The sequence below is a fragment of the Octopus bimaculoides genome, chromosome 2 (assembly GCF_046866305.1).
Source record: "Octopus bimaculoides isolate indiv1 chromosome 2, ASM4686630v1, whole genome shotgun sequence".
In the NCBI taxonomy this organism is placed as follows: Eukaryota; Metazoa; Mollusca; class Cephalopoda; order Octopoda; family Octopodidae; genus Octopus; species Octopus bimaculoides.
This window is the reverse complement of record NC_142929.1, coordinates 157,456,441-157,481,432: the sequence shown is the minus strand read 5'-3', so window position 1 is coordinate 157,481,432 and position 24,992 is coordinate 157,456,441. Positions and strand designations below refer to the sequence as shown.

At 36.4% G+C, this 24,992-nt stretch overlaps 1 protein-coding gene across 1 annotated transcript in view; it reads right to left on the bottom strand.

The window, feature by feature from the left end:
• Window positions 1-1,480: 1,480 nt before the first annotated feature.
• LOC106877043 (importin-9) overlaps window positions 1,481-24,992 on the bottom strand; it is a 43,684-nt gene continuing 20,172 nt past the window's right edge. Inside the window, exons 9-25 of the mRNA XM_089347986.1 lie at window positions 24,220-24,371; window positions 22,539-22,637; window positions 22,097-22,203; window positions 21,293-21,435; window positions 20,651-20,729; window positions 19,131-19,359; window positions 17,675-17,753; window positions 14,473-14,621; window positions 13,029-13,157; window positions 11,817-11,889; window positions 11,013-11,215; window positions 8,218-8,384; window positions 7,452-7,582; window positions 5,834-5,958; window positions 3,709-3,808; window positions 2,151-2,224; window positions 1,481-1,946 (exon numbers count right to left, since the gene is read on the bottom strand). Of these exons, the coding sequence (XP_089204112.1) occupies window positions 1,830-1,946; window positions 2,151-2,224; window positions 3,709-3,808; window positions 5,834-5,958; window positions 7,452-7,582; window positions 8,218-8,384; window positions 11,013-11,215; window positions 11,817-11,889; window positions 13,029-13,157; window positions 14,473-14,621; window positions 17,675-17,753; window positions 19,131-19,359; window positions 20,651-20,729; window positions 21,293-21,435; window positions 22,097-22,203; window positions 22,539-22,637; window positions 24,220-24,371 (2,156 nt within the window). The 3' untranslated portion in view covers window positions 1,481-1,829. The remainder of the gene's footprint in view (window positions 1,947-2,150; window positions 2,225-3,708; window positions 3,809-5,833; window positions 5,959-7,451; window positions 7,583-8,217; window positions 8,385-11,012; window positions 11,216-11,816; window positions 11,890-13,028; window positions 13,158-14,472; window positions 14,622-17,674; window positions 17,754-19,130; window positions 19,360-20,650; window positions 20,730-21,292; window positions 21,436-22,096; window positions 22,204-22,538; window positions 22,638-24,219; window positions 24,372-24,992) is intronic.

Sequence of the window (24,992 nt, the reverse complement as noted above, 5' to 3'; positions counted from 1 at the left end):
CTTACACAGTCTTATATGCACACTAACATTGCACATCCAATGAAGCATACTAGCTCTCTTTAAGCCTTCGCATATCCTCAGTGATCACAGCCGGTTTCACTGCCATGTAGCATCACTGTTCGCACACAGGCATCATACAGTCTGTCATACCAGAAATAGAACATCAGTAGTGCTTCTCCTTGGCATGAAACCAAACTGTATCTCACCCAGGTTTTTTAAGCATCTCAGTAGTGACTGGTGGTGGGTCAGGGGCTTTCCTGATCATATCCTTCTTGGCTTTATCTACCATGCAACTGTCTCTTCAGATTGCTGGTCCCTATGTTGGATCCACTTTAGGCAGACTCCTTCTCCCATGCATTCTCTACATTTAGTGGCCTTTCATAGTGACACTTCCAAGCCTCATTTTTTGCAGAGTCACAAACTGCAAGTGAACCATCATTCATGCAAACACATTTCTCTCCCATGTCACAATTTTCCCTGGCACAGTCTTGCAAGACAAAACACTTCAAGTCTCTGGTCCTCACACTGTAAGACATTGGCAAATTTCTCCCTTTCTGTTTCACATCTGGCTAAGTACACCTGCTTCCAAGCCTGTTTCTTTGCACCAGTCACAAATTTGGTCCGCAGCACCTAGCAAGTTGTCCCATAAGAACTTCCATTTATCCTATATGCTACAAGTCTGTAACTTCACCTCCTCATCATATGCTTCATTCAGGATGTCTCTAAATCTCTGACTAATGAAAGGATCCTAAAGCTTTCATGCCCTTCTGTTCCAAACTGACTTGCTTCTTGGAATCTTACAAGCCAGTAGCCTGAAGTCCCCAATGAATAACCTATGTTGTGGAGTACATTCTTCTCCAGGAAAGGCCTTAGCATTTATGAGTAGCCATGAATCCTGCTTTTTGGTGAGAATGTAGTCAATCTGGCTAGCATGGTCACCAGATTTATGGGTTATCAAGTGGCTGGCCAGCTTTCTGAAGTTAGTATTGCAGATCATTAGGTCATTTGTGTCACAGAACTCCATCAGCCTTGTACTCTCTTCATTCCAGGAACCAATTCCATGTCCCCATGGAAGATATCTGGGTGCCTAGATACACTATGTCTATAGGGGAAAAAATTTGAATCTCCACAGTTGGAAAGTAACTGATCAAAGAGTTGATCTAGGAATAAACAACAACAGAGAAAGGCATACAGCTAATGTAGTGCTACATAAACTATAAATAAACACTGGGATGGTAACATTTAAAATGTCTTTGACATAAGTTTACAGGATTGGGACTGACCTGAAGTTAAATACAATAAAGTAAGAAATAAATAATGTTAGGTGAGATGGAGTGGAGATTGCTCATAGCTGGAACATCTCTGATCACATGTTTGCTTGACTAGAAAGGACATAGATCTATAAACAGTGCTTGAATTAACTAGAGGAACAATATGAAGATAAAACCAAATTTAAACAAAAATCATTCTAAAAAAGAAATTTGGAACTGTTTATTTTTATTATTTATTATTTACAAGCCTTTATTAAATATCTTAAAAAGAAAATGTTTTATGATATATAAAATTAAGTTGGGAAGAGAGTGAATGTAACAATTCGCTTGGATGGCATTGACCAAGATACGTGGTTTTAAAAGGTAGATGCAGCAAGGAAATTAAAACGACAGCACCTAATTACATCATAGCCTTGATTGTTTCCTTTCTTTTCTTTGTTTGCAAGTCAATTGGCAGGTATTTGGCAATAGAGAGGAATCAGTGTTGTATTAGTTGGAGTTTGTGGTATGGAAAAAAGAAAGGCTAAGAGGATAAAATATGTGTAATAAGGTGATTAATTAACACTGGATACCAATGGCTTGTAACACTTGTCGCTCAGCTGGGGTATGATGGCTGCTAAACATGTTGTAAAATGCTTGCTGTGACAAAGACTGCAAGAATTCTGATAAGTATGCCTGGGAAGAGAAAGAAAATGGTATTATATATAAAAAAAAAAATTTTTTTTTTTAAATGCATTGGTAATATGGAATTTTCAACAATGTCAAATATCAAGAGTACCTAGAATATTAGACATAGAAAACAGAAATTTTAAGAAACGACTAAAATTTAAAAGAAACTAGGTATTCCTAAGAAATAATAGAATAAGTGAAAGTCATTACCTGCAGATCAATATGATAAACTGGGTCAGCCAGTGCATCAGGATCTTCGTCTTCATCCAGCCCAGATTTTAGAACTGAAGAAAAAAATAAAATAAAAACAGGTAATTAAAAACAGAAAAAGGTGGTTAGATGTCACAAGATCAGTACATCAGCTGAAATGCTTTGAGGTACAGCCTTTTATGCTCAAAGTAAGTCTTCCTGAGGTCAACTTTGCCTTTCATACAACAGGAGTTAGTCAATATAATAAACTGTTCCCTAACATCCAAAATCAAGATGATCACCCACAGATAGACACCCCTAGCAACAAAAAAAGATCATCCAACTGACTATCTGCAATGGTGCATGAAGTTCTCACAAGAGTGAGTTTTTTTCTCATAAAAGAAATTAGTAATATTTATGCCCTCTCCTGACTCTCCTCAAGGGGGGATTATCAGTAGCTTAATTGACTGCAGGTCACAAACTTGATTTAGCAAGAACATGATTGTACTCTACATTTGCCAGGAAAAAATACTGGTTTCTATCTATCATTGGCACAACAAATCTGAAGGAAGCATATAGTTGATTAAATCAACACCAAGAAAGACAATATTAATTTTATTTTGGCATAAGGCCACATATTTCATCATCATTCAACGCCAACCTTCCATGCTGACAAGGGTTGGACATATTTTTATGTAAAGGGCCCTGGAACTAATATTTGGTTGGTAGTATTTAAAATCAGGTCAGAGGCGAAACTAAATACTCTAGGTTGTTTTAATTCCAGGTCAGCTCTGAATTGAACAACTAGGTTCAATCTCACAACTCCATATTTTCTACAGTTTGGCCAAGTTGAAAACCATACTGCACATTATGACATGCAATAGTCTGGGCAGGTCTTACTCTGCCCACTGTCCAGTCTGTTTCTGTATGTCTGTTAGAAACATGCCAAACATGACAGAGCAATACTATGATCCCACACAACTTTTTAAGAGGTTCTTATTGAAACAACCCACTCTCAGCTTTTCTTTATATATTTTTTTCTTTACTGGTTTCAGGCATCGAACTGACACCATGTTAGGACATTGCTTTTAAAGTTATAGTTAATTATACCAACGTTAGTCCTTGTGCTTATTTTCACTGACCTTGAAGGATGAAAGATTTAAGCTGATCTAAGTTGAATTTGAAAAACGCGAAGGGAGATAATCAAATACCCTGAGGTATCTTTTTTTTTTAGAGACTATTAAATTCTGTCATACACACTTCTTTCTAAAGAATGGAAGCTAACAGAAAGACAAATATTGAGAGAAAAGAGAGAAGGCAGTTATTCATAGAGACACTGATTCTACAATCTTTTGTATTTTCATATAATTAAACTAAAAACTTGCAGTGATAACCCTGTTTTTTTAAATTCAGTTTATCTTAAATAATATTATCCACCATGTTCATTCTTATTAAAGACTAGTGTAATAAGAGCAAGAATTAGCCACTATTCTTAATATGTTAAGCAATTATGCAATGGCTCTCTCATTATTTTGAACCTAAAAATAGTTCCCCACCCCCATACAAGTAATACACTTACCATTTAAACCATCACCTCCATAATCCTCTAATATACTACTCAACGTTGTACCATCAGATACTTCATCTTCATCATCATCACCTTCTTCAAACTCATCCTCCTGTTAAAAAAAAAAAAAATTGAGAGGAGGGTGAGAAGAATCGATAAAAAGGACAAAACATGGTATTTTCATTTTGATTGACAATCTGACTAATTCTATTATCAGTTACACAGTTCAAAAATTCCACAACCAAATAAATTGCTATATTACATTTGTAATAACTCTCTGAACTTTCTCCATTCTAATCTTACTCTAGTAACTATACTTTCAAAGATTTCTCCCCTACTACTAACTCACTCACTTCATCATCGTTTAACATCCACTTTCCATACTAGCATGGGTTGGACGATTTGACTGAGGACTAGCAAACCAGAAGGCTGCACCAGGCTCCAATCTGATCTGGCAGAGTTTCTACAGCTGGATGCCCTTCCTAACGCCAACCACTCAGAGTGTAGTGGGTGCTTTTACGTGCCACCGGCACAAACTATTTACTACTCTAGGAAGTCTCCTGAGCATTTGAAAAAATCTTATACATCCTGTATGGTCTTGGTGTGGTAGATGCACAGGAACAATAAACAGCCTATTTGCTTTGTTAACTTGGTGATTCCACTGCACTTCTGGTGTCCATGGCTTGCACTGGATAGACCAGTATGGAATTTCTATCTATATCATTTCTATTTATCAAGCAGGATTGTTTTCCTGAAGATGAAGAGAGTAGAATCCTGTCCATTTTCCTGCTTTCTAGAACTTCAGTAAGGACCTCCAATTCCAGGTTTTGCTTTTACAACTACATTTCTGTTCTCATTCTATTACAGATTCTGCTTACAAGAACAAGGTTATCAGCATACAATAGTTCCCAAAGGAAACTAGGCTTAAAATTCTTCTGTTATGGCCAGAAGAACAATGACTAGCCCAAGTGAACTGCCACCTGTACACTAAATTTGCTGCTGAGCTAATTTCTAATTCCCATCATTTTGACAGCAACCCTGTACGTTGCTTATATGGCTCTCAGAAGCCATTCATCGGTTTCCAGGTTTAACCCTTTAGCATTTAAGACGGCCAAATCAGGCCAAAATATTCTATCTGGCTCTTATGTTCAAACAGATCAGTTCCAGCCTCATACACACATCCTACAATGTCATTCCAAAGATAATCACATAATCAAAATTTCAAAGCTACAAGATAATTCATAGTCAATTCAAAACAATGTGAATATATAAGCATTACATTTGACTGCTAAAGGGTTAAATTAAGTTAAAAGAATCTAGCCAATCATATCCTTCACTAAAGTATAGAGATATAACACTAGAAGAAGTTCTTAAAATACATATTTTTAATTACGGTATGTTCAACAATATTCAGCACCATCATCAGGTCAATGAACAGCAGAATGGAGAACAAAATGTCTAGCAATCTTTTAGTTGCACCTGATTCTCTTATTTCTTTTACTAGTTTCAAACACACTTCCTATAAACCTGGTTGGATCTGAATACAGAAAGTAAAGAGAATCAAACAGCAATTCAACTCTGCCCTTCATTCTTCCAAGTTTGATGAAATACCATTCAAGATGTTGGAATTATAATAAATTATACTCTTACAAAAAAAGGGGGAAAAAGACAATTTTAGTATCATTGTTACACACTGGTTGGCATGGGTTGGCCAAATTTCAAATTTCACCATTGTAATGTCTTCTCATGAACTAGCCATTCAACATAGGAAAACAGACAAAAATGAAAGAACAAGTGTATGAGTGTATGTATGCATGCAAGTGTGCTTTCAGTTTCTGTATACAAAATTCACTCCACAAGGCTTTGGTTATCCAAGGAATATAGTATCATCATCATCGTTTAACGTCCGCTTTCCATGCTAGCATGGGTTGGACGATTTGACTGAGGACTGGTGAAACCGGATGGCAACACCAGGCTCCAGTCTGATTTGGCAGAGTTTCTACAGCTGGATGCCCTTCCTATATATATATAAATTTTTTAAAAAATTAAAAAAAAACCTGCCCCAAACGCCACACAATAGGATTGAACCTTAAACTATATGGGTCTAGTCAACAAAAGAAAGAAAAAAAATACTTACATCAATTAATTCATCTTCATCAGGAATATTGCTTGCCATGTTAGTTTCCATTTGATTTGAAAGTTCATTCACAATCAGTTTGTAAATTTTAACTAAAACTGGTACCCGTGTCCACTGAGTTGGAGCTAAGAATAACAAAGCCAAGATATTTTATTAATTAATCTGACCAGAATACATTGAAAAAATTATAATTCAATATATTATATGAAAATAAAAAATACTAAAATATTACAAAATCTAAACTATTTTAAGACAATATACACATTAAACATTCCTAAGTTACATATAAAAAGGAAAACTACTCCTTTAATGACTAGCTTTAAATGTGGTTTGCAAAACATCCCTATTCTCATCTTTATGAGACATAAATTCATTCTAATTTGCAATTTATCACTAGTTCCCTCAGACTCTGGGCTTTTATTTCCTATTTAAATATAATTATCAATTTTGTTCATTTATGTTGGTAAGGATTAAACAAATCTGCAAAATGACTTGAAATTAACTTTCTAAGGCATTCTGATCTATCATTAATTCGAATCATTTCATTTAATCTGCTTGTCTTTAAATTATGTCTAGATTACTACAATCAATATACCAAAGCACTTTAATTATAACGTTTTTAATAGTCTCTTCAATTGTGAACAACATACCTCCAAATAATCTAGCTTGCCTTTTGTTAATATTTACAAATGGCTGGACCACTTTTCCTGTTAGAATCTGCATTTTGTACTAAGGTCTAGATCTTTTTAATTTTCCTTTCTAATGAATTGAATTAATATTCTTACTCTTACCTATTAAAAATGCTTCTTAAACACACAACCAAACTTGTATATTTAATCTACCTAACATCTATGGTATCTTTGGAAGCACATTTGCTACAACTAGAATAAGGTGGAAATGATAAGGCTTGAGTTACCACCTAACAGACTTTACCAAGAAACCTCATGACTACAATCTTACATTCAATATCCTTTTAATCATTCATTGTTTTCAGTTACTGGATTGGGGCTATGCTGGAGCACAGCCGTCAATGTTTTAGTCCATTATATCAACCACAGCACTCAGCCATACAATTAGTAGAGACCAATAAAATGATTATCAGAATAAGTTCATCTGATTTTCATCCATTTATAAAATGAACTCTTATGGATTTAAATATCACAAAATATTAGAGAAACATGTAAATGACTTTCACCACAAGTCAACCTGAAGCTGTGTATTTTAATTTTTTATGGCTCAACCAGGAGCATTTTCAAGTCCAACAACCATTTTTTGAGGCTGTATGGGACAGGCGGGAAGAAGTTAACATCAAGACAAGAACCTAAGTTGAATGCTTCCAACAGACTGAACTGCATAAAAAGAATCTATACAGCAAATAGTTGTGCTGAACAAAGTAACATAAAATTCACAAAATATTTAACCCAAGGTATTACAATGTGGAGTTGAACCAGAAGCTACACAATTACAAAGTCAACTGCTTTATCACAAAGTTAGTTACATTTAATAATAAAAACTAAAAAGGTAACCAAAATTAAAAGGAGGTTTAGAGAAAATGAAAATTATTTTATTAAACATTACACTAAAATAAAAACCATTATATGCAAAAAAATCCACTTACTTTTATTTCTTTGGGATCGTGTTCGAATACCGCTGTCATCAATAATCTCATCTCCAGTAACTTCAATTTCATTAAAACGTGTATCATTGGTATTAACAGCATGCTGTAGAAGTTTGGTTAGAGCAACAATACTGTAAAACAAAGAACAAATATTAATATGTATGTATCAAAAGTACATGTAGTATTAATGAAATTGAGCTTCAGTTTCAAATAAATGAACACACACACACTATACATGATAATAAAGCTTAGACCAGTCTTGACTTGCATGACACTGACATTTATCTCTGCTGATGCACTATGGTTAGATTAAAGAAGACCGGAGAAGTGGTGAAGACTGATTTGAAAATGTTGCATCTCACAGGGGAGATGACAAAGGATTGCCTTAGTTGGTAACACATACTAGCATCATGAAACAAATGTAGTGCTGGAAGATGGGCAGTATAACACAAATGCATGAAAACTATTCCCAATTGAGTGGCTTAGTTTACATTACAGAAGATTAGTTTTAGTCATACAAAATGCCTAAGTTTTAGTTTTACAAACTGCTTTCTGAGCAAAAGCAACTGTGAAATTGAACAAACAAAAAAAACTAATGGAGTGGCTGAACGGACTAAAAATAGCCAATTCTTCAAATCAGGTTTTAAAATAGGCTACACTGGATAATACAGCACTCAATACATATGCCTGAACAAAAGAGGTCTGAATATAGGTTTCTTGGTTCATAACCGACCTGGGGATAGACAACAACTGTTAAAGAACTCACCTGACTTTATTTTCATAGGCACCATAGAAGAGATGCTGGCGTGAACACCATTCAGTAAGAACAAAATGTAATGCTGGTTTGCCTGTTGGTCCAGGTACATTGGAAAGAAATGCCAATAAGGCTTCCATTTGTGTGTGAGTGAGATGTGCAAAAATCATCACCAAACTCTGAATTAAGAAACAGTATGATAATAGACAATATCAATTAAATAGTTAAGTCTACTAGCTAGAGATAACCAAATAGATGAATATAGATCATTAGTTCCTAATCTTTTATAGTGATCTATTTTAGCAAATAATCCCCAATTCCCATTCCTTTCTTTGAAATAGCTATCCAAAAATTTAATAAAAATAACACAACACTTTTCTTCAAGAAATATTGAGATTTTGCTTACAGTAAATATGTTTGTAGTACTTATGCCCATGGTTTATCTCCTAAACATATTCAGATTTTATATTTCATCAAAAATCTTAAAAAATTTTTTTTCTTCTTAAAGTCTAGTCTCCATAGATGTAGACGGCTGTGTGGTAAGAAGCTTGCTTTCCAACCCCATGGTTCCGGGTTCAGTTCCACTATGGGACACCTTGAGCAGGTGTCTTCTACTATAGCCTCGGACTGCCCAGTCTCGTGAGTGGATTTAGTAGACAGAAACCTGAAAGGAGCCCATTGTATATATATATATGTACATATCTATGTGTGTGTGTGTGTCTGTTCCGCCATCACTGCTTGACAGCCAGTGTTGATGTGTTTAGTCCCCATAACTTAACAGTTCAGTAAAAGAGATTGATAGAATAAGTCCTAGGCTTTAAAAAAAGTCCTGGGGCCGATTTGACTAAAATCCTTCAAGGCAGTGTTCCAGCATGCCTGCAGTCAAATGACTGAAACAAGTAAAAGAATATCTTTTCAAACTTGTGTAATATAATGAACTGAAGGACAGGACATAGTTGATAATAATTAAAAAAAAAAAGAGAAATCACAACACAAATTGCTGTAATAGGAAGCAGTACATTTAGATATATCAAGTTATTCTTAAACTGGAGTTCTACTTACCACCCAAAGTGGACTCTGATAAACAGACACGCAAGAGCCAGTTCATGGTGTTTATGTTGTCATTGAACAAATTGGATTAAGTCTACTACACAAGAATAGGTAGAGCCTGACAGGTTTCTGCACAATTTCTTTCAAAACAATTTTACTTACTAAGCTTAGGTCAAACAAAGGCTATGATAGAAGACATCTCCAAGGTGACACATTGTGGGATCGATCCAGGAACCACATGATCGTGAAACAAACTTTTAAACACCATGCCCAGACATGGCCATGTTCAGTACATTTTACCAGAGATCATCAACCTAAAAGAACATTATTTTGATGTCACAGGTCTACACAGATTAACACTTGTCTATTTTGGCAGGTTAAATATACAGATATTATGCAATTAATCTGACATCTCTTTTGCTGAGATTGAAAACAGTTGTATCAAAAAAAGAGCCAATCACTTAGAGTGGATGAAACCTGTGGAAGAGAGAGACCCTGGAAGACACAGGATGAAGTGGTGAGGGCTGATTTCAAGATGTTGAGCCACATAGAAGAGATGACAAAGGACCAAGATGTCTGGTGATACAAGGTTCTTGGGAAGAACTGCCCAACCTCAGCAAAACTAAGTTCTGGAAGCACTATGTATTTCACCCACATGTTTAACTCACACACCCCGCCCCAATGAACCAAACCTCTCTTCATACACCATGCAGCTCATCTATCTCTGACTGCTTCAGCAGCCCAATGCTACTTTGTCATCTCTCTTGCTTTATTCTGATCCCTAATATACCACTTACTGTATTCCTTCTCTCCCCTCTCCCACTTTGCACTTTCGTGAACTCCCTCCATACTCACCCTCTTCAATCTTCACTACTACTTACATTCATCCACCTGTACCTTACAAGTATGTTCTGGCTTTCTCCCACTATATTTCTCTCTCTCTCCGACTGGGGTATTTATGTATCTCCTCTGCAGCAAGACGCTTGTGTTTCCGTCCCTTTATATAGTTTAAAGCGGCTAAATAGCCTTTGCAAGTTACTTGGTGACCATACCAATGCTGGTGCCATGTAAAAAGCATCCAGTACACTATGTACTATAAATTGGTTGGCATTAGGAAGGGCATCAAGCCATAGAAACCATGCCAAAGCAGATATGGTCGGAATGGTTTGATAGGAGGTGGTAAGCTAGAGAATTATGTCCATCAATGCCAACATGCAAAAAGGACATTAAATGAGGATTATCATCTGAAGTATTGACATGTTTTATAGCTGATGTATATCACACTATTAGAGGTATATTTTTTACCCTTTAGCATTTAAACCAACCATATCCAGCCAAAACATTCTACCTGTTTTACATTTAGACAGAGGAGATCCAGCCTCTCACACTTACCCTGTCATGCCTTCTAAAAATAAACAATCACACCGTCAAAATCTCAAAGCTAGGAGACACTGCATGATTAATTCAAAGCAATGTGAACAAATATGCATTGCATTTAACAGAGTAAAGGTTAAAGAATTTATCAAAAGAAGATTGAAAACTGCAAGTTGGGGTGGGAAATAGGCTGAGAATTGAAGTGGGGGCTGACAAATTGCCATGTTTAATAAATTTAAGAGGTTTTTGAACTGTTAAAAACTTGTCCAACACCATGGCAAGAAAAGAATGGCTGCAAACAATATTACCTTCTCGTCAAAAATAGGGGTGTGGCAAAAAAAATTGAATAAATACAAATATAAATTTGGTCTTAAATTATTTACCTGTATGACAGATAAAGTTTCTGAACGTTGCATTTTGCCCAAGACAGACCTAAGCATCAAGTCGAGATCTTCTCCAAGCTGACTACCAACTTTACTGATAATCACTGAGACTAGTTTGCCAACAAATGTTGCAGTAAACTCAGGAGTCTTGGGGTCAAGTAATTTGGCTATCACCTGGATGATGTAGAACAAACCATTTTTACCTAAATTAGGAGGGAAACAAAGAAATATATATATATAGACATATATAAAACAATTTCTAACATAGGCACAAGACCACAAATTTTAGAGTCAGGTACAACCTTTTCGAAAATCAGCACAAATTTTCCAGACAACCCAATAGTTATAATAAAAGCACATGTCAACACAAGATTAACAAGAAATAAAGGATTAGAGAAAACTGTTTATTTTATATTTTTAATACCTTTAAATATTTTAAGGTTTCATCAGAGACAAAAAGGTAACAGCCATTACCTTTAATGCTGCATGAAAGAAGATATTTGTGTTAGATTAGTATTATTTCAGCTAAATTTTAATAGCATATCTATAGATGGTAACTTGGCCTGTCAACCAAGTTACTAAGATCAGACCCATGGAAGGGTGAACCATGGACATACTTCCAAAACTATGGTCGACTGATGGAGTAGACATACAGTGACTGTTGATAACTTTAGGTCATTGGTAATAGCATGGTATATGTGGTATGTCATCTTGCTCAGCACAAGTGCAAGTTTTTTGTAGCTGACAGGATATGATGAAGACAATAGAGATCAGACAATGGAGATGAAGGAAATGATATCTTACCATGATCATCCTGCCAAACCATGAGTTGATCCAGTCCAACAGACGCAAATGCTCGGAGACACTCTCCACCACTCTGCAAATAAAATGAATTATCTCTGTAGTAAACCTTTTGACTGACAACTGTCTTGTTTCAAGCTAAGACTTGAAAAACTACAAAAATAATCGAAGTGCTACTACTTGAGAATCATCTTTACTTCATAAAGCAGTAAATCGTCATCATCATCGTTTAACGTCTGCTTTCCATGCTAGCATGGGTTGGACGATTTGACTGAGGACTGGCGAACCAGATGGCTGCACCAGGCTCCAATCTAATCTGGCAGAGTTTCTACAGCTGGATACCCTTCCTAACGCCTAAATATTTACAAATACTCATAAATATTCAAAACTTTGAAATGGCTAAATATTTTACTTCATATAAAATCTGGAATTCCCATTAGCATCAGTCAGATAAGCTTTACATCTCAAAACTCATCTCATCACCTTAATGTACTTTTCATTATTTTGTATTATCTGTTTATTTGTCACACAAGCATTTAAACTCCTGGCACCGTAGCAGTGATACCCAATTCTCCATAATAATATTGAACAGTATTTGTTTCAGCAGGGTCTTTTCAAATGTTTTTTTTTTTTAAATATTCACTTATCTAATCTTTCCTGGTTACTTTTTGTGGCCAATGTCGGTTTATACAAGCTAAAAACATGAAAATCAATCATAATCTCATCAGTTCCTTCTTCCTGACTAAATCATTTGAAAAATGCCAGAGGTGGCAGAGCAGTGCCTATGACTTCTGCATGTCCTCTCACACTACGCTTCATATTCTGTTAGATCATTCATTAATATCTTCAAAACTAAACATGAACTAAGAAAAAATTCCAGCTCAAGACAAGAAGGATTGAGTGGAGTATTTAATCAGAGAAGTGATGAGAGAAGAAACTAATGTGTTGAGTGGACACAAAAAGTAAAGTATGTAGCTACCTCGTTCAGAAGAGCAGCAGCTATTGTAATACAAGAGATTTTTTCAATATATCACCATCTTGTGTTCCATCTAATAAGGCAACTTTCTAAAAGACTAAACTACATTATCTACTATGGAAATTTGGACATTAGGATGACAATGAGCATAAAAATGACGGTGATCATATCAAGGTAAAAAAAAAAAAAAGAGAGAGAGAGAGAGAGATGTGAATAATGTTAAACCATTATTTCCTTACCTGCATAGTGGAATTATCCTCTGTTTGTAAAATACATTGTACCGAAGCAGGGAAACAATCTTGGACTAGTGCATCACTCAATGGTGCCTTACTTCCTCGCACTACCATTTGCAGGACATCTAATGCTGCCTGGAGAAAACATAATTGAGAAATGCCACCATAAAATAGAAAACAAGAGGTGGAAAACCTGGCTAAAAAAACATTGATCCCTCATAAGTAATATTGAGTTGTATTAATGTTTTCTGTCATACAGCATTCTTTTCTAGACTAGGCACAAGGCCCGAAATTTTTGGGGAGGGAGCCAGTCAATTAGATCAACCCCAGTATGCAACTGGTACTTAATTTATCTACCCCAAAAGGATGAAAGGCAAAGTTGACCTTGGTGGAATTTGAACCCAGAATGTAAAGATAGGTGAAATACCACTAAGCATTTTGCCCGGCATGCTAACATTTCTGCCAGCTTGCTGCCTTCTGTCATCATCATCATCATCATCATCGTTTAACGTCCGCTTTCCATGCTAGCATGGGTTGGACGACTTGACTGAGGACTGGTGAAACCGGATGGCAACACCAGGCTCCAATCTAAATTTGGCAGAGTTTCTACAGCTGGATGCCCTTCCTAACGCCAACCACTCAGAGAGTGTAGTAGGTGCTTTTACGTGTCACCTGCACGAAAGCCAGTCAGGCGATACTGGCAACGGCCACGCTCGAAATGGTGTCTTTTATGTGCCACCCGCACAAGCCAGTCCAGGGGCACTGGCAACAACATTAAGACAAACTGGACAGGTACAGATAACAATCTGGATCTCTAACAACATGTCAACCTTTTATTTGCACATTATTTACAATTGACGGATATTTGTCCTAATCACGTTTGTTATTAACGCACGGTGAACAGCATAAGCTTTAAGCTTATATAAAAATACCATTATTATTATTTACATGATTGTAAAATACGGCACCCTATAATAAAGCCATTTGTACCGAAAGCATATATATATTTATATATATATATATATATATATATATATATGCTTACTATAGCCTCAGGCTGAACAAAATCTTGAGTGGATTTCTTACTCGGAAACTAAAAGAAGACTTGTATATATGTGTGTGCCTGTATCTTGGGTTTGTACCCCCATCATTGCTTGACAACTGATGTTGCTGTGTTTACATTCCCGTAACTTAGCGGTTTGGTAAAAAACACTGACACAATGACTACTAGGCTTACAAACAATAAATCCTGTGGTTGATTTCTTCAACCAACGGCGGTGCTCTACCACGGCCGCAGTCACATGACAGAAACAAGTAAAGCAATAAAATCTATGCCATTTTCATCCCAAGCAAAGCCGGGTATCTCTGCTAGTATATATATAAATGTGTGTATACATATATGTATATAATAAAAAATATATGAAGCATTATGAATAGTAAGAGTACTTACTGCAGGCAAACCAGGAGGAACTTTGTCAGGTGAAGCCTGAAATATACTTATCAAGGTTGGTAAGAGACGCTGCTGTAAAGGGGTAGTACAGTGGGCATTTTCAGCCAAAACTTTTACCATATCCTCCACCAAACTGACAATTAATGGGTCTGAATAAAGAAAAAAAGAAATCGAAAATACAAAAATCTCAAATTTAGCAGATACAAATAAAAGAGAAAGCAACAGACAGGCATAAAAAACACACAAAAATGCAAAAAAAAAAAAAAAAAAAAAAAAAAAAATTATATAATGTCAAGATTATTAGGCTCAGGTATGGCTGTGTAATAAGTTTGCTCCTCAACCAAATGGTTCCAGGTTAAGTCCCACTGCATGGAATCTTGAGAGTCATCAACTAAAGCCTTGAGCCAAGTAAAGCCTTATGAGGATTTGGTAGTTGGAAGCTGAAAGAAGCCCATCAAATTTATAATATATATAATATGAAGCCAGCATGCTTTGCTGGATATGCAATGCCAGTGTGCATGTTCTACAGAATGCAAGCATCTTGAGAGTAAAGTTAGGCATAAGAGGCATCAGATGAAGTGTGCAAGAGAGACAAATGCGCTGTATGGTCATGTGATGTGTATGAATGAGGACAGCTGTGTAAAGAAGTGTTGATTCCTAATTGTGGAGGGAGCTTTGGTAGAGCTAGACCCAGGAAATGGGATGATTTTGTGAAGCATGATCTCCGAACTTTGGGTCCACAGAGGCTTTGGTGATATGCTGTGCTTGAGAAGACCTGTCAAGTGAAATCGCAGTTGTGGCTGATGTTGGTGTCACGTAACCATCACCCATGCAGGTAGCATACAAAAAGCACCTTTTGAGCGCTGAGCGTCATGGAGGTAAATTGAATATCAAGTCTCACAGAGGCAATGACCAAGACCTTTGGCATTATGTTGTGCTTGAGAAGACCCATCAAGCCAAGTAAAATTGTAGTCGTGGCAGATACCGGTGTTGCGCAAATGGCATCTGTGCCAGTGGCACATAAAAGCACCTTTCAAGCGTTGGGCCCCACAGAGGCAAGAACCGAAACCATTTGGCATTATGCTGGGCATCAAATGTTGAGCCTCACGAAGTCAATGACTGAGTCTATTTGGTATTATGCTGTGATTGAGAAGAAGACCCATCAAGCCAAGTAAAACTGCAGTCGTGACAGATACCAGTGTCATGCAAATGACACTTAAAAGCACCCATTACACTCTTGGAGTGGTTGACACTAGGAAGGGCATCCAGCCGTAGAAACCATGCCAAAACAGACCGGAGTCTGGTACAGCCTTCTAGCCCTGGTCAAACCATCCAATCCATGCCAACATGGACAACAGATGCTAACATGCGTGTGTCTTACCACTGCTTGACAGGAGGTGCTAGTGTGTTTACATCCCCCATAACTTAGCAGTTCATTAATCAGAACCAATAGAGTAAGCACCGTCCAACTCATATTCTTCAAGGTTGTGCCCCAGAATGACCACAGACAAACAAGATTTTCAACTAAGACACTTCCATTGTTTAAGAATATCTGTAAAATTGAAAAAAAATCATCATTGTTACCATTTAATGTCTGCTTTTCCAAGCTTGCAAAGGTCAGATGGAATTTGTCAAGGTAGATTTTCTATGTTTGGATGCCCTGCCTGTCACACCCCACCCTCAAAATATCAGAGTGTGTGTCTAGCTCAGAAATCTTATTCCATATACATCATCATCGTTTATCGTCTGCTTTCCATGCTCGCATGGGTTGGATGATTTGACTGAAGACTGGTGAACCAGATGGCTACACCAGGCTCCAATCTGATTTGGCAGAGTTTCTACAGCTGGATGCCCTTCCTAACGCCAACCACTCCGAGAGTGTAGTGGGTGCTTTTATGTGCCACCGGCACAATACAAAATAGTTTATTGGAGTTGTTATTTTTACAGCTGTATGTTTTTCTTCCTACTACTACTACTCAACTAAGAAACAACAAGTGAAATAGATTTTCTTTTTAATTGTAACAAACCAAAGCAGTGATAACACAAACATAGTAGCAACAGAATTCAAAATGGTGTGGTCTGTAGTCCAGCACCATGACTACTTGGCCATTGTATTAATGTTACATAACTCTAGTGTAATTAATTAGTCACCAAGATTTGTTAATATATTCTTGATTTTAAAGAAATATCTTGTGTGACATTACTGTTTATCTTCAGGTCAGTCCTCGAACCTACAATCAAAAGTGTTCCGGTTGTACATATTGAATGTATTGCTTTTTTAGCAATATTGGCAATACATAGCAACATGTGACTTGTGAGTAATTTAACTGCTATTTCTAGAATAGTCAAGCGCTGGTTATTATATAATGATGGCAAACTTTCAACAAACCATGTTTGTAGGTATGGCTGGGTAGGTAAGAGACTCACTTTGCAACCATGTGGCTGAGTTGGATTCCTTCCCTTGAGTAAGTGTTTACAATTATAGCCTTGGGTCGTTCAATATATTTCGAGAGAAATTTGGTAGGCAAAAACTAAAAAAGCCCTATGTATATTATATTCATGCACAAGAGTCAAGGGAGGCAATTGAAAGCGTTAGTGTCCAGAGGGACACTTCCAAAAATCCCATCCGACTCAAAGTCAGCAGGGGAAAGAGAACGTATGAAAGACATGCATGCAAATATCTTGGAATATATTGGTGAGAAAAATGGAAAACTGATGCTTTTCAAAATTTCTTGCATCAAGTTACAAACACTCCCTTGTCACTATTGTCAGAAATTCAGTGAATAATTAGCCCATTGGGACCCTGTAAAAATTGCATTATTAAATAGAAAAAGTACAAAATACAAATTCAGTTCTAAATTTTCCCACAGATAGACTAGCTTCTCATGTAAGATTGGAAACAAACAACCTCACTTGTAGTATGACAACTATCACAAGATGTCTAAGCAAGGGTACACGTACACACAACAAAATTCTTTCAGTTTTTGTTCACAAGATTTGGGTTGGCCTGGGGCCCATTCACAAGATTTGGGTTGGCCTGGGGATATACTAGCACACAGTTGCCATGCAGTGGGACTGAACTCCAGGCTTGTGCCTAAGTATAATATACAAGCAAGCTTCTTAACCATATAGCCACACCTGATGATAATAACTTTAAAAAGTATTAAAAAGAAACAGCCAAGGAAAAAGAATGAATACGTACCACTACTATATTTGAGGAAAACTGCAATGGTTAATGGAGTGACTTTACACTCTACACTAGCTGTAAAATTATCATCAATCTGAAATAGAGAAGCAGAGCTGAGTATAACAGAAAACACAAGAGAATATGGGTTTTGTGTGAAAAACTAAGTGTTTGCCAGGTAAAAATTTGGAATGATCAAAATTAAATTAATGATTTTTTTCAGAATTGTATTTGCTTGGCAATTTTTAAATTTAAATAAATTTATCTCTTCCACATGTTGCTTTTCTGAATTTGTTCATTTGATTAATGCCTGTTAATCCATGCTAGCATGTGCTAGACATAAAGGCATGATTTTTACAGCTGGATGCTCTTTCTGTCACCAACATATTTTTCAAGTCAAGAGTTTCCCTTTTTTATTCCAAAGTATCCTAAAACAATGGGCAAGCAGTTAATATGTAGACAGGAAATGTCATTAAACGCCACAGCTCAGTGTTTGTTGTAAACATTCACACAGAAATATACACGCACACACAATGAGTTTCATTCAGGTTCTATCTACCAAATTCACTCAAGTCATTGGTCAACCCAGCGCTACAATAGAAGACATGTCCAAGTTGCCAGACAGTGGGACTGAACCTAAAACCATAAGATTAAGTAAACTGCTTAACCACATACAGGTGCTAATGTAGTTGATGTTCATCTCAAACAATTGATGAGAGGTTCTTGGTCACTGTATGGCAGATAAACTCTCACCAAATCACAGCAAAGAGACAATGTGTTAACAGACATTGATGCAGAAAGTTTGTAGTAATATCATAGTGGAAACTGGATACAGCCTGTTTCAATGTCAAGCACTAAGAACTTTTACCAGTTTTAAAAAATCTATGGAATATTCCTATTTTTGTAGGTGTTAAATTTTCAAAGGAATCAAAATATAAGAGTAAGCAGTGAAAGCAAAATAATTTTAAAATAACCTTTTTAAAAATATTTTATATTAATTGTTATATCTCCAAGATCAAACTTTATTCTATAGGGTTGAACAAGCAAATTAAATAGATTAAAACTGTATTTTTTATTGAAATTGGGCACAAACAAGAATGTGTAGTTAAGAAGTTCACTTTGCAACTATGTGATTTTGGGTTCAATGTCACTGCAGAGCACCTTGACCAAATTTTTACAATAGTTTCAAAATGAGCAAAGCCTTGATTGAAATTTGGTAGACAGACTGTGGAAGCCTGTTAGGAGGATTGTTCATATTTTGGGGTGGTAGATATATTCTGTTGCATAGGTGCCACTATGAGGGCCCAACCTATTGCAAGCATTTGAGCCAAGACTCCAGTTTGAAGAAATTTCTTCTTCCTTCCTGTCAGTCAGAGACCCCTTATTCCCATAAGTCATTAAAAAAAAAAAAGCAAGCCTTAATACCACTTAGAATCCAATTCAAGCAACACAGACTAAATAATAAAGTACTCACTGCCAACACAAGTATAAGAGTTTCCAACGTAAGTGCTAAAACATTCGACGAAAACTGTGTTGTAATTGTGAGAAGACCTTCCATGATGTTTGGGAGGAAGTTGAACAAAAGCTGTGTGGTGCCAGTGTTCTTTAGATGTTCACAAAATCCAAAGACTGCTCTAACAGCAGAAATTCTAACACTAGCTGGTTGATTGGGATGTAAACCAGTCATGGTAGCCTGCAGAAATCTAACAAAATTAAAAAAAAAAAAATGACTTTAAATTGACATAATAAAAACAAACAAATAAATAAATATTGGTTTCAAGTTTTGACACATCAGCAAGTTTAGGGGAGGTAGTAAGTTGATTACATCAACCCCCAGGGCTCAACTGGTACTTATTTCATCGACTGAAAGGATGAAAGGCAAAGTGGACCTTGGCAGAATTTGAACTCAGAATGTACAGACGGACAAAATACTGTTAAGCATTCTGCCCAGCATGCTAATGATTCTGCCAGCTCACCACCTTAAAAAAAGCAACAAATAAATATCAACAGTGTACAAATATATATACTGTCACTTTGAGAAATTAAGCATTTTATTGGAATATTCCTGAAGCTTTCTCATTACTTGCTGGATGTAAGAAACAAGATGTTGTCTGAAAGCAAAGCAATATCAGATTTGTTGTTCAGCTCAAGTCAGTCCCAATGATCACAGACATTCCAGAGCTGTGACCAAGCTTACCATTCTACCATTCATTCTGACATGGCATTTATAGGACTACAGAATCCAATGCCTAAGGTCTTAAGGAATATTTAAGAGACACATATATAGCTATTGTTTCTAAGAAATGGAGTCACCATGTAGAAGCAATTCTGCCAATACATAAGCCTTGTATTGATAAAATGTTTCATATTTAATATTCCTATGACAATCTTTATAACAACTATTGGACATTTTGTCACTGAAACAAAAATCCATCTTCTAGATTACAAGATTGTTTCAGTTGACAAAGCAGTTAAAGTGGTTCTCCATCTCCACATAATACATTAAGATAGAAATTTGCAAGAACTTCTCACTCAACTAGTAAGTTCACAAAACTAATCATTAATCTTTGTTGCTATTTACAATCAGATATACAGAAGGTGGCGAGCTGGCAGAAACGTTAGCACACTGGACAAAATGCTTAGCAGTATTTCGTCTGCCGCTATGTTCTGAGTTCAAATTCCGCCGAGGTTGACTTTGCCTTTCATCCTTTCAGGGTCAATTAAATAAGTACCAGTTATGCACTGGACTTGGTACAATTGACTTAATCTGTTTGTGTCCTTGTTTGTCCGCTGTGTGTAGCCCCTTGTGGGCAGTAAAGAAATAAGATATACAGAAGTATTAAAAAATAAGTGCAATATACAAATGACAGGATATGAAAGACATTTTTGAAAAGCTTTGATGTATTTACAAAATTTTTATCATTTTAAAAAATAACAAAGTAGCAAACAGAACTGCCATTCTTACATTCATGCAAAACATTAAAGAATACTCACTTGTCCATTGTTTCGTTATCCATGACTGCAGCAAATCTACTGCCAGTCCAAAGACAACGACCAATCAAGAACGGTGACACTACAGAGAGGTAAAAATATAAAAAGATGTCAAATATTTAGAACAAAGAGTGTCTAAAATAATTTAACGATAATTTCATTCTTTACATATACTTTACACATAGTTAATCACAGGTTATCATCATTTAATATCACTTGTCATAATGTCTGAGTTTTTATCAAATGGGTTAACAGTAGTCAACATCTCAACCCAAATTCAAATCAGCCAAGAAAATCTCAAGAACAACAACCAAAATCTTTCCTCAGACATTTCTACAAATTAAAGTCTTTCCTCAGACATTTCTACAAATAGAAGTTTTAATCTAGTACTATGGACATGTGATTAGAATGTTGCAGGAAAGAATCACAAGATGGATTCTTCTATCCAAGCCAACTAGGAGGAGACCTAGGGGTAAACCAAGAAAGTGTAATGACAGTTGCTTCTGATAGGACCCTATAGAGGAAGTGCCCAAGGAATCTACCCCAATATTTGCATATTTTAGAAAGAAAGTAGAATTTTAAGAGAGAAGATGTAACAAATAAGAATATACAATAACGATGAAGCAAAGAATATATGAAAGTTACCTGACTCAGCTGCCATATCTGCAAGGATCACAGATTCAATAAAGTGTTTGATGTCAAACTGTAGTTTCCCTTTTTTCAAATAATCAACAAATAGATTACGAACACTGCCTAAAGCCAACAGACATGACTCGTGAACTTTCCACCTGTAAGAACAAGGTTAAACAAAATGTAAATTGTCTTCGTATGTTATTGTTTCATAAGTTAGTCAGAGGAGGAGCAACAATGTCCGTACCTGTTGTAGGCTCTTCCAGAACTAATGAAGATGTGCAGTAGGAGCATTTAGACACTGATAATGGTAGTAAAAATATACATTGAGAGTAGTTCAGTTCTGGAGAGAGGGATTGGGCAAAGTGTTTAATAAAAGAATAGAGGAAGAAAGACAAGTGGGCCTGAGTAGAAAAAGTATACAGATGACTGGTTTGTGAGCTGAGGGTATTGTAATAAGGGTAAGAGAGAGACATAGAATTGCACATTTATGAGATAATAGTTAGTGTAATTAGTGAATCTTAGTACATTAATAGTAATAATATTAATGCTATGTAAATGTGAGCAATGCCATAATGCAAGTCATACTCAAGCGTTGGTGTGAGCCAAGCCTCAACCAACTGCATGACTAAATTTATGGATGTTTGTACGTACTCAATAGTCCAAGCATACCAGATATAAAAAGACAGGGACAGTGTACATTACATGCAAACAGTTATATAAGCAGAATTCAAAATCATGATTTTAGGTGGTCAGTATGTCAACTGATCATTTACTCTCAATATGGTTTAAATAAAAAGAAAAAATTTTAATTCCTACCAATTGGGATTACCAGCATTTTTGTCAAGCTCTGCCTGTTGTATGTGTTGGGTAAAGGCTTGACATAGCGCTGGGGCACTTTCATTAGGAAACTCAGCAGCAAGGGACTGTAAAGGAAGGGAAACAATATATAGAAAAACAAAGAGAGAGAGAGAGAGAGAGAGAGAGAGGGGAAAGATCAAAAGGGGACAGTAGAGGAGGAAATGGGGAAGAAAGAGACAAAAGAAGAGACAGAAAAGGAAAAGGCTGCAGTTAAACAGGAAAGAGAAAATGAATAAAAAGGAGGGAACATAGTTTATGCTTAACAAGTTGCAACAGAAAAGAGGATTGAAGGAACTTAGTTTATATTTTAGAGTGATAATATAATGGTAAGTTACACATTGTTAGCAGAAACATAATTAAAGAACATTTCAAGAAAATAATTACAAGTAGGAAAACCAACCAACAACAGATCTTGTGCAGATATCCTAACAGAATAGGAAAATGTATCATCATCTTCATCTTCCACAAACTGATCAGGATCACCACTCCATAGCCGCACCTATTTAAAATGGTAAAAGGAGCTGCGTGTAAGAGAAAATTAGTCACATCTATGACACTTCGAATTGAAGAATATACAATAGCACAACATAAGCATTATCATACGGTATCTAACCTGCAGTATTGGCTTTGTTGTTCACTCAGCTAAAAAAAAAAATTGGTTAAGAGGAGGAGGTAAGCGTCTAAACTTTGCATGTGCAGCCTGTCATGTAAAATTGATGTGGGGCATGTCTTGTTTTGAACATTCGATGTCAACATCATCATCATCATTGTTTAACATCCGCTTTCTATGCTAGCATGGGTTGGACGATTTGACTGAGGACTGGTGAACCAGATGGCTACACCAGGCTCCAATCTGATTTGGCAGAGTTTCTACAGCTGGATGCCCTTCCTGACGCCAACCACTCTGAGAGTGTATTGGGTGCTTTTACGTGCCACCAGCACGAAGGCAACCTGCACAGGAGCCAGTCCAGCGGCACTGGCAACAATCTCGCTCGAATGACTTTTCACGTGCCAGGAACGCGAAGCTGCGGCACAAGTGCCAGGAAGGCGACACTGGTAACGTTAGCAGGAAAAGGAGAGAGAAGGGATTTCCAAAGATTTGTTCTGGAGAGAAAGGAGTGGACAAAATGTTTTGTGCAGGGGTATCTGGGGTGAAAGGATAAGAATGAGGAGAGATGAGTAGGCTTGTGTGGAGAAATTAGGCACTTAACTTGATCAGAGAAGCAGTTGCAGTCAGTGGTCAAAATGCAAAAGGAGGAAACCTTGTGACAGTGTGCCATGTTATTGAGTGAATTAGTGTCAATCAGTCGAACCTTTTGGATATGATGCAGAACATTTATATATCAGCAATAGTATTCCTACCTTCACAGAAATACTAAGTGTCCCAAACTATGATTCCTCTAAGGGCAAGGAGCTACAGTAGCATTTACCTGCCTTTGTGGAAGCCACTTTAGATGGGAAAAAAAGTAAAACCAAACAAAAACACCATCACATGTTAAATATTACACTGTTTACACAGCACTGATTACATTACTTTTAAAAGAATGAATACCAACAAAACTGTCAGTTTAATGTATCGATGTGTATACCTCTATTATTAGACGCGATAGCAGACGCTGAAATGATTATGAAGGCAGTGAAATTTGACCTACATGCCTATAGCTAACATCAGTGGTGAACTTCAGAGCCAAATAAAACATTGTAACACCAGGGTGCAGCTTTGGTTATGTGGCCAAAGAATCTGCTCTGCAACTGCATGGCAGCATTTTTAGTTAACATTTGATAGTTGGTAACTATAGAAATCCATCATTCTTCAACTTAAGTGGTCACCTGGTTTAATAAAACTCCAGTCCTTTGCTGCCTTTAGCAGAGTCCACTTTATTGCTAGCATTCACTCAGACCTCTTGAAAGAATATAATTTCTTCTGACCTGTCTTGGTACCATGCAGTAGGACTTTCAACTAAGGTATTACACACACACAAAAAATATAATTAATGTTTAAATCCCCCATTCCAAAACCCATTCAACTCACAATATGATGCAATAAATAAATAAAACTTAAAGAAAAAGAAGTTACATACTTGATCCTCTGTGATTTGCATGTAGAGTATCATGTAATATAATATTTCATTACATGACTTTCTTACGGTAGCTCGAAAGCGCACAGTCTCCAAAAGACCCAATACAAATTCAAAGACACTATAAACTAGGTTTTCAAATCCCAGAACTTCACCTGATGAAAAATAAAATAAACATACTTTATAAAATAAGGATAAGTGAGCACAAAATTATTAACAATAACTAGCTGCTGCTGTTTAATCTTTCTACTTGATCAGAACTGACTTAGGATTAAAGGCATTCAAGCCATGGCTATCCCACCTTTTCAGGAATGTCTCCACACTGCATTAGTCATTGTGTCCTTTTTTTAATATAGGGTGTGTTTGAGGGTGTTGTGACTACTACTTCTAACAGGTTGAGAGACACTGTTTAACCCCATATTAACCCCAACAGAGCTGGCATGATCAAAAGGCATTCTAGCCTTGACCATGTAGTTCCCTTCAAATACCAGTCTTTTTATTTTTTTTTTTTACTTCAGTGTATCTATAACTGTTATCCAATATAGCCTTTCACTTTTTAGACAGTAGAGTATGACTGTTAAAAATAAGTATAGCAAATACAGAGAAACTCATTAGCTAATGAGAGAAATGGTAACATTGAACAGATGAAGTAACTAGGCAGAAGTTTCCTTGATAATATTATTGCAAAGGTATGGCTGTGTGGTTGAGAAGTTTGCTTCCCATTCACATTGGTCTGGTTTTGGGTCTAATATAATTGCAAGGCACTTTGGGAAAAT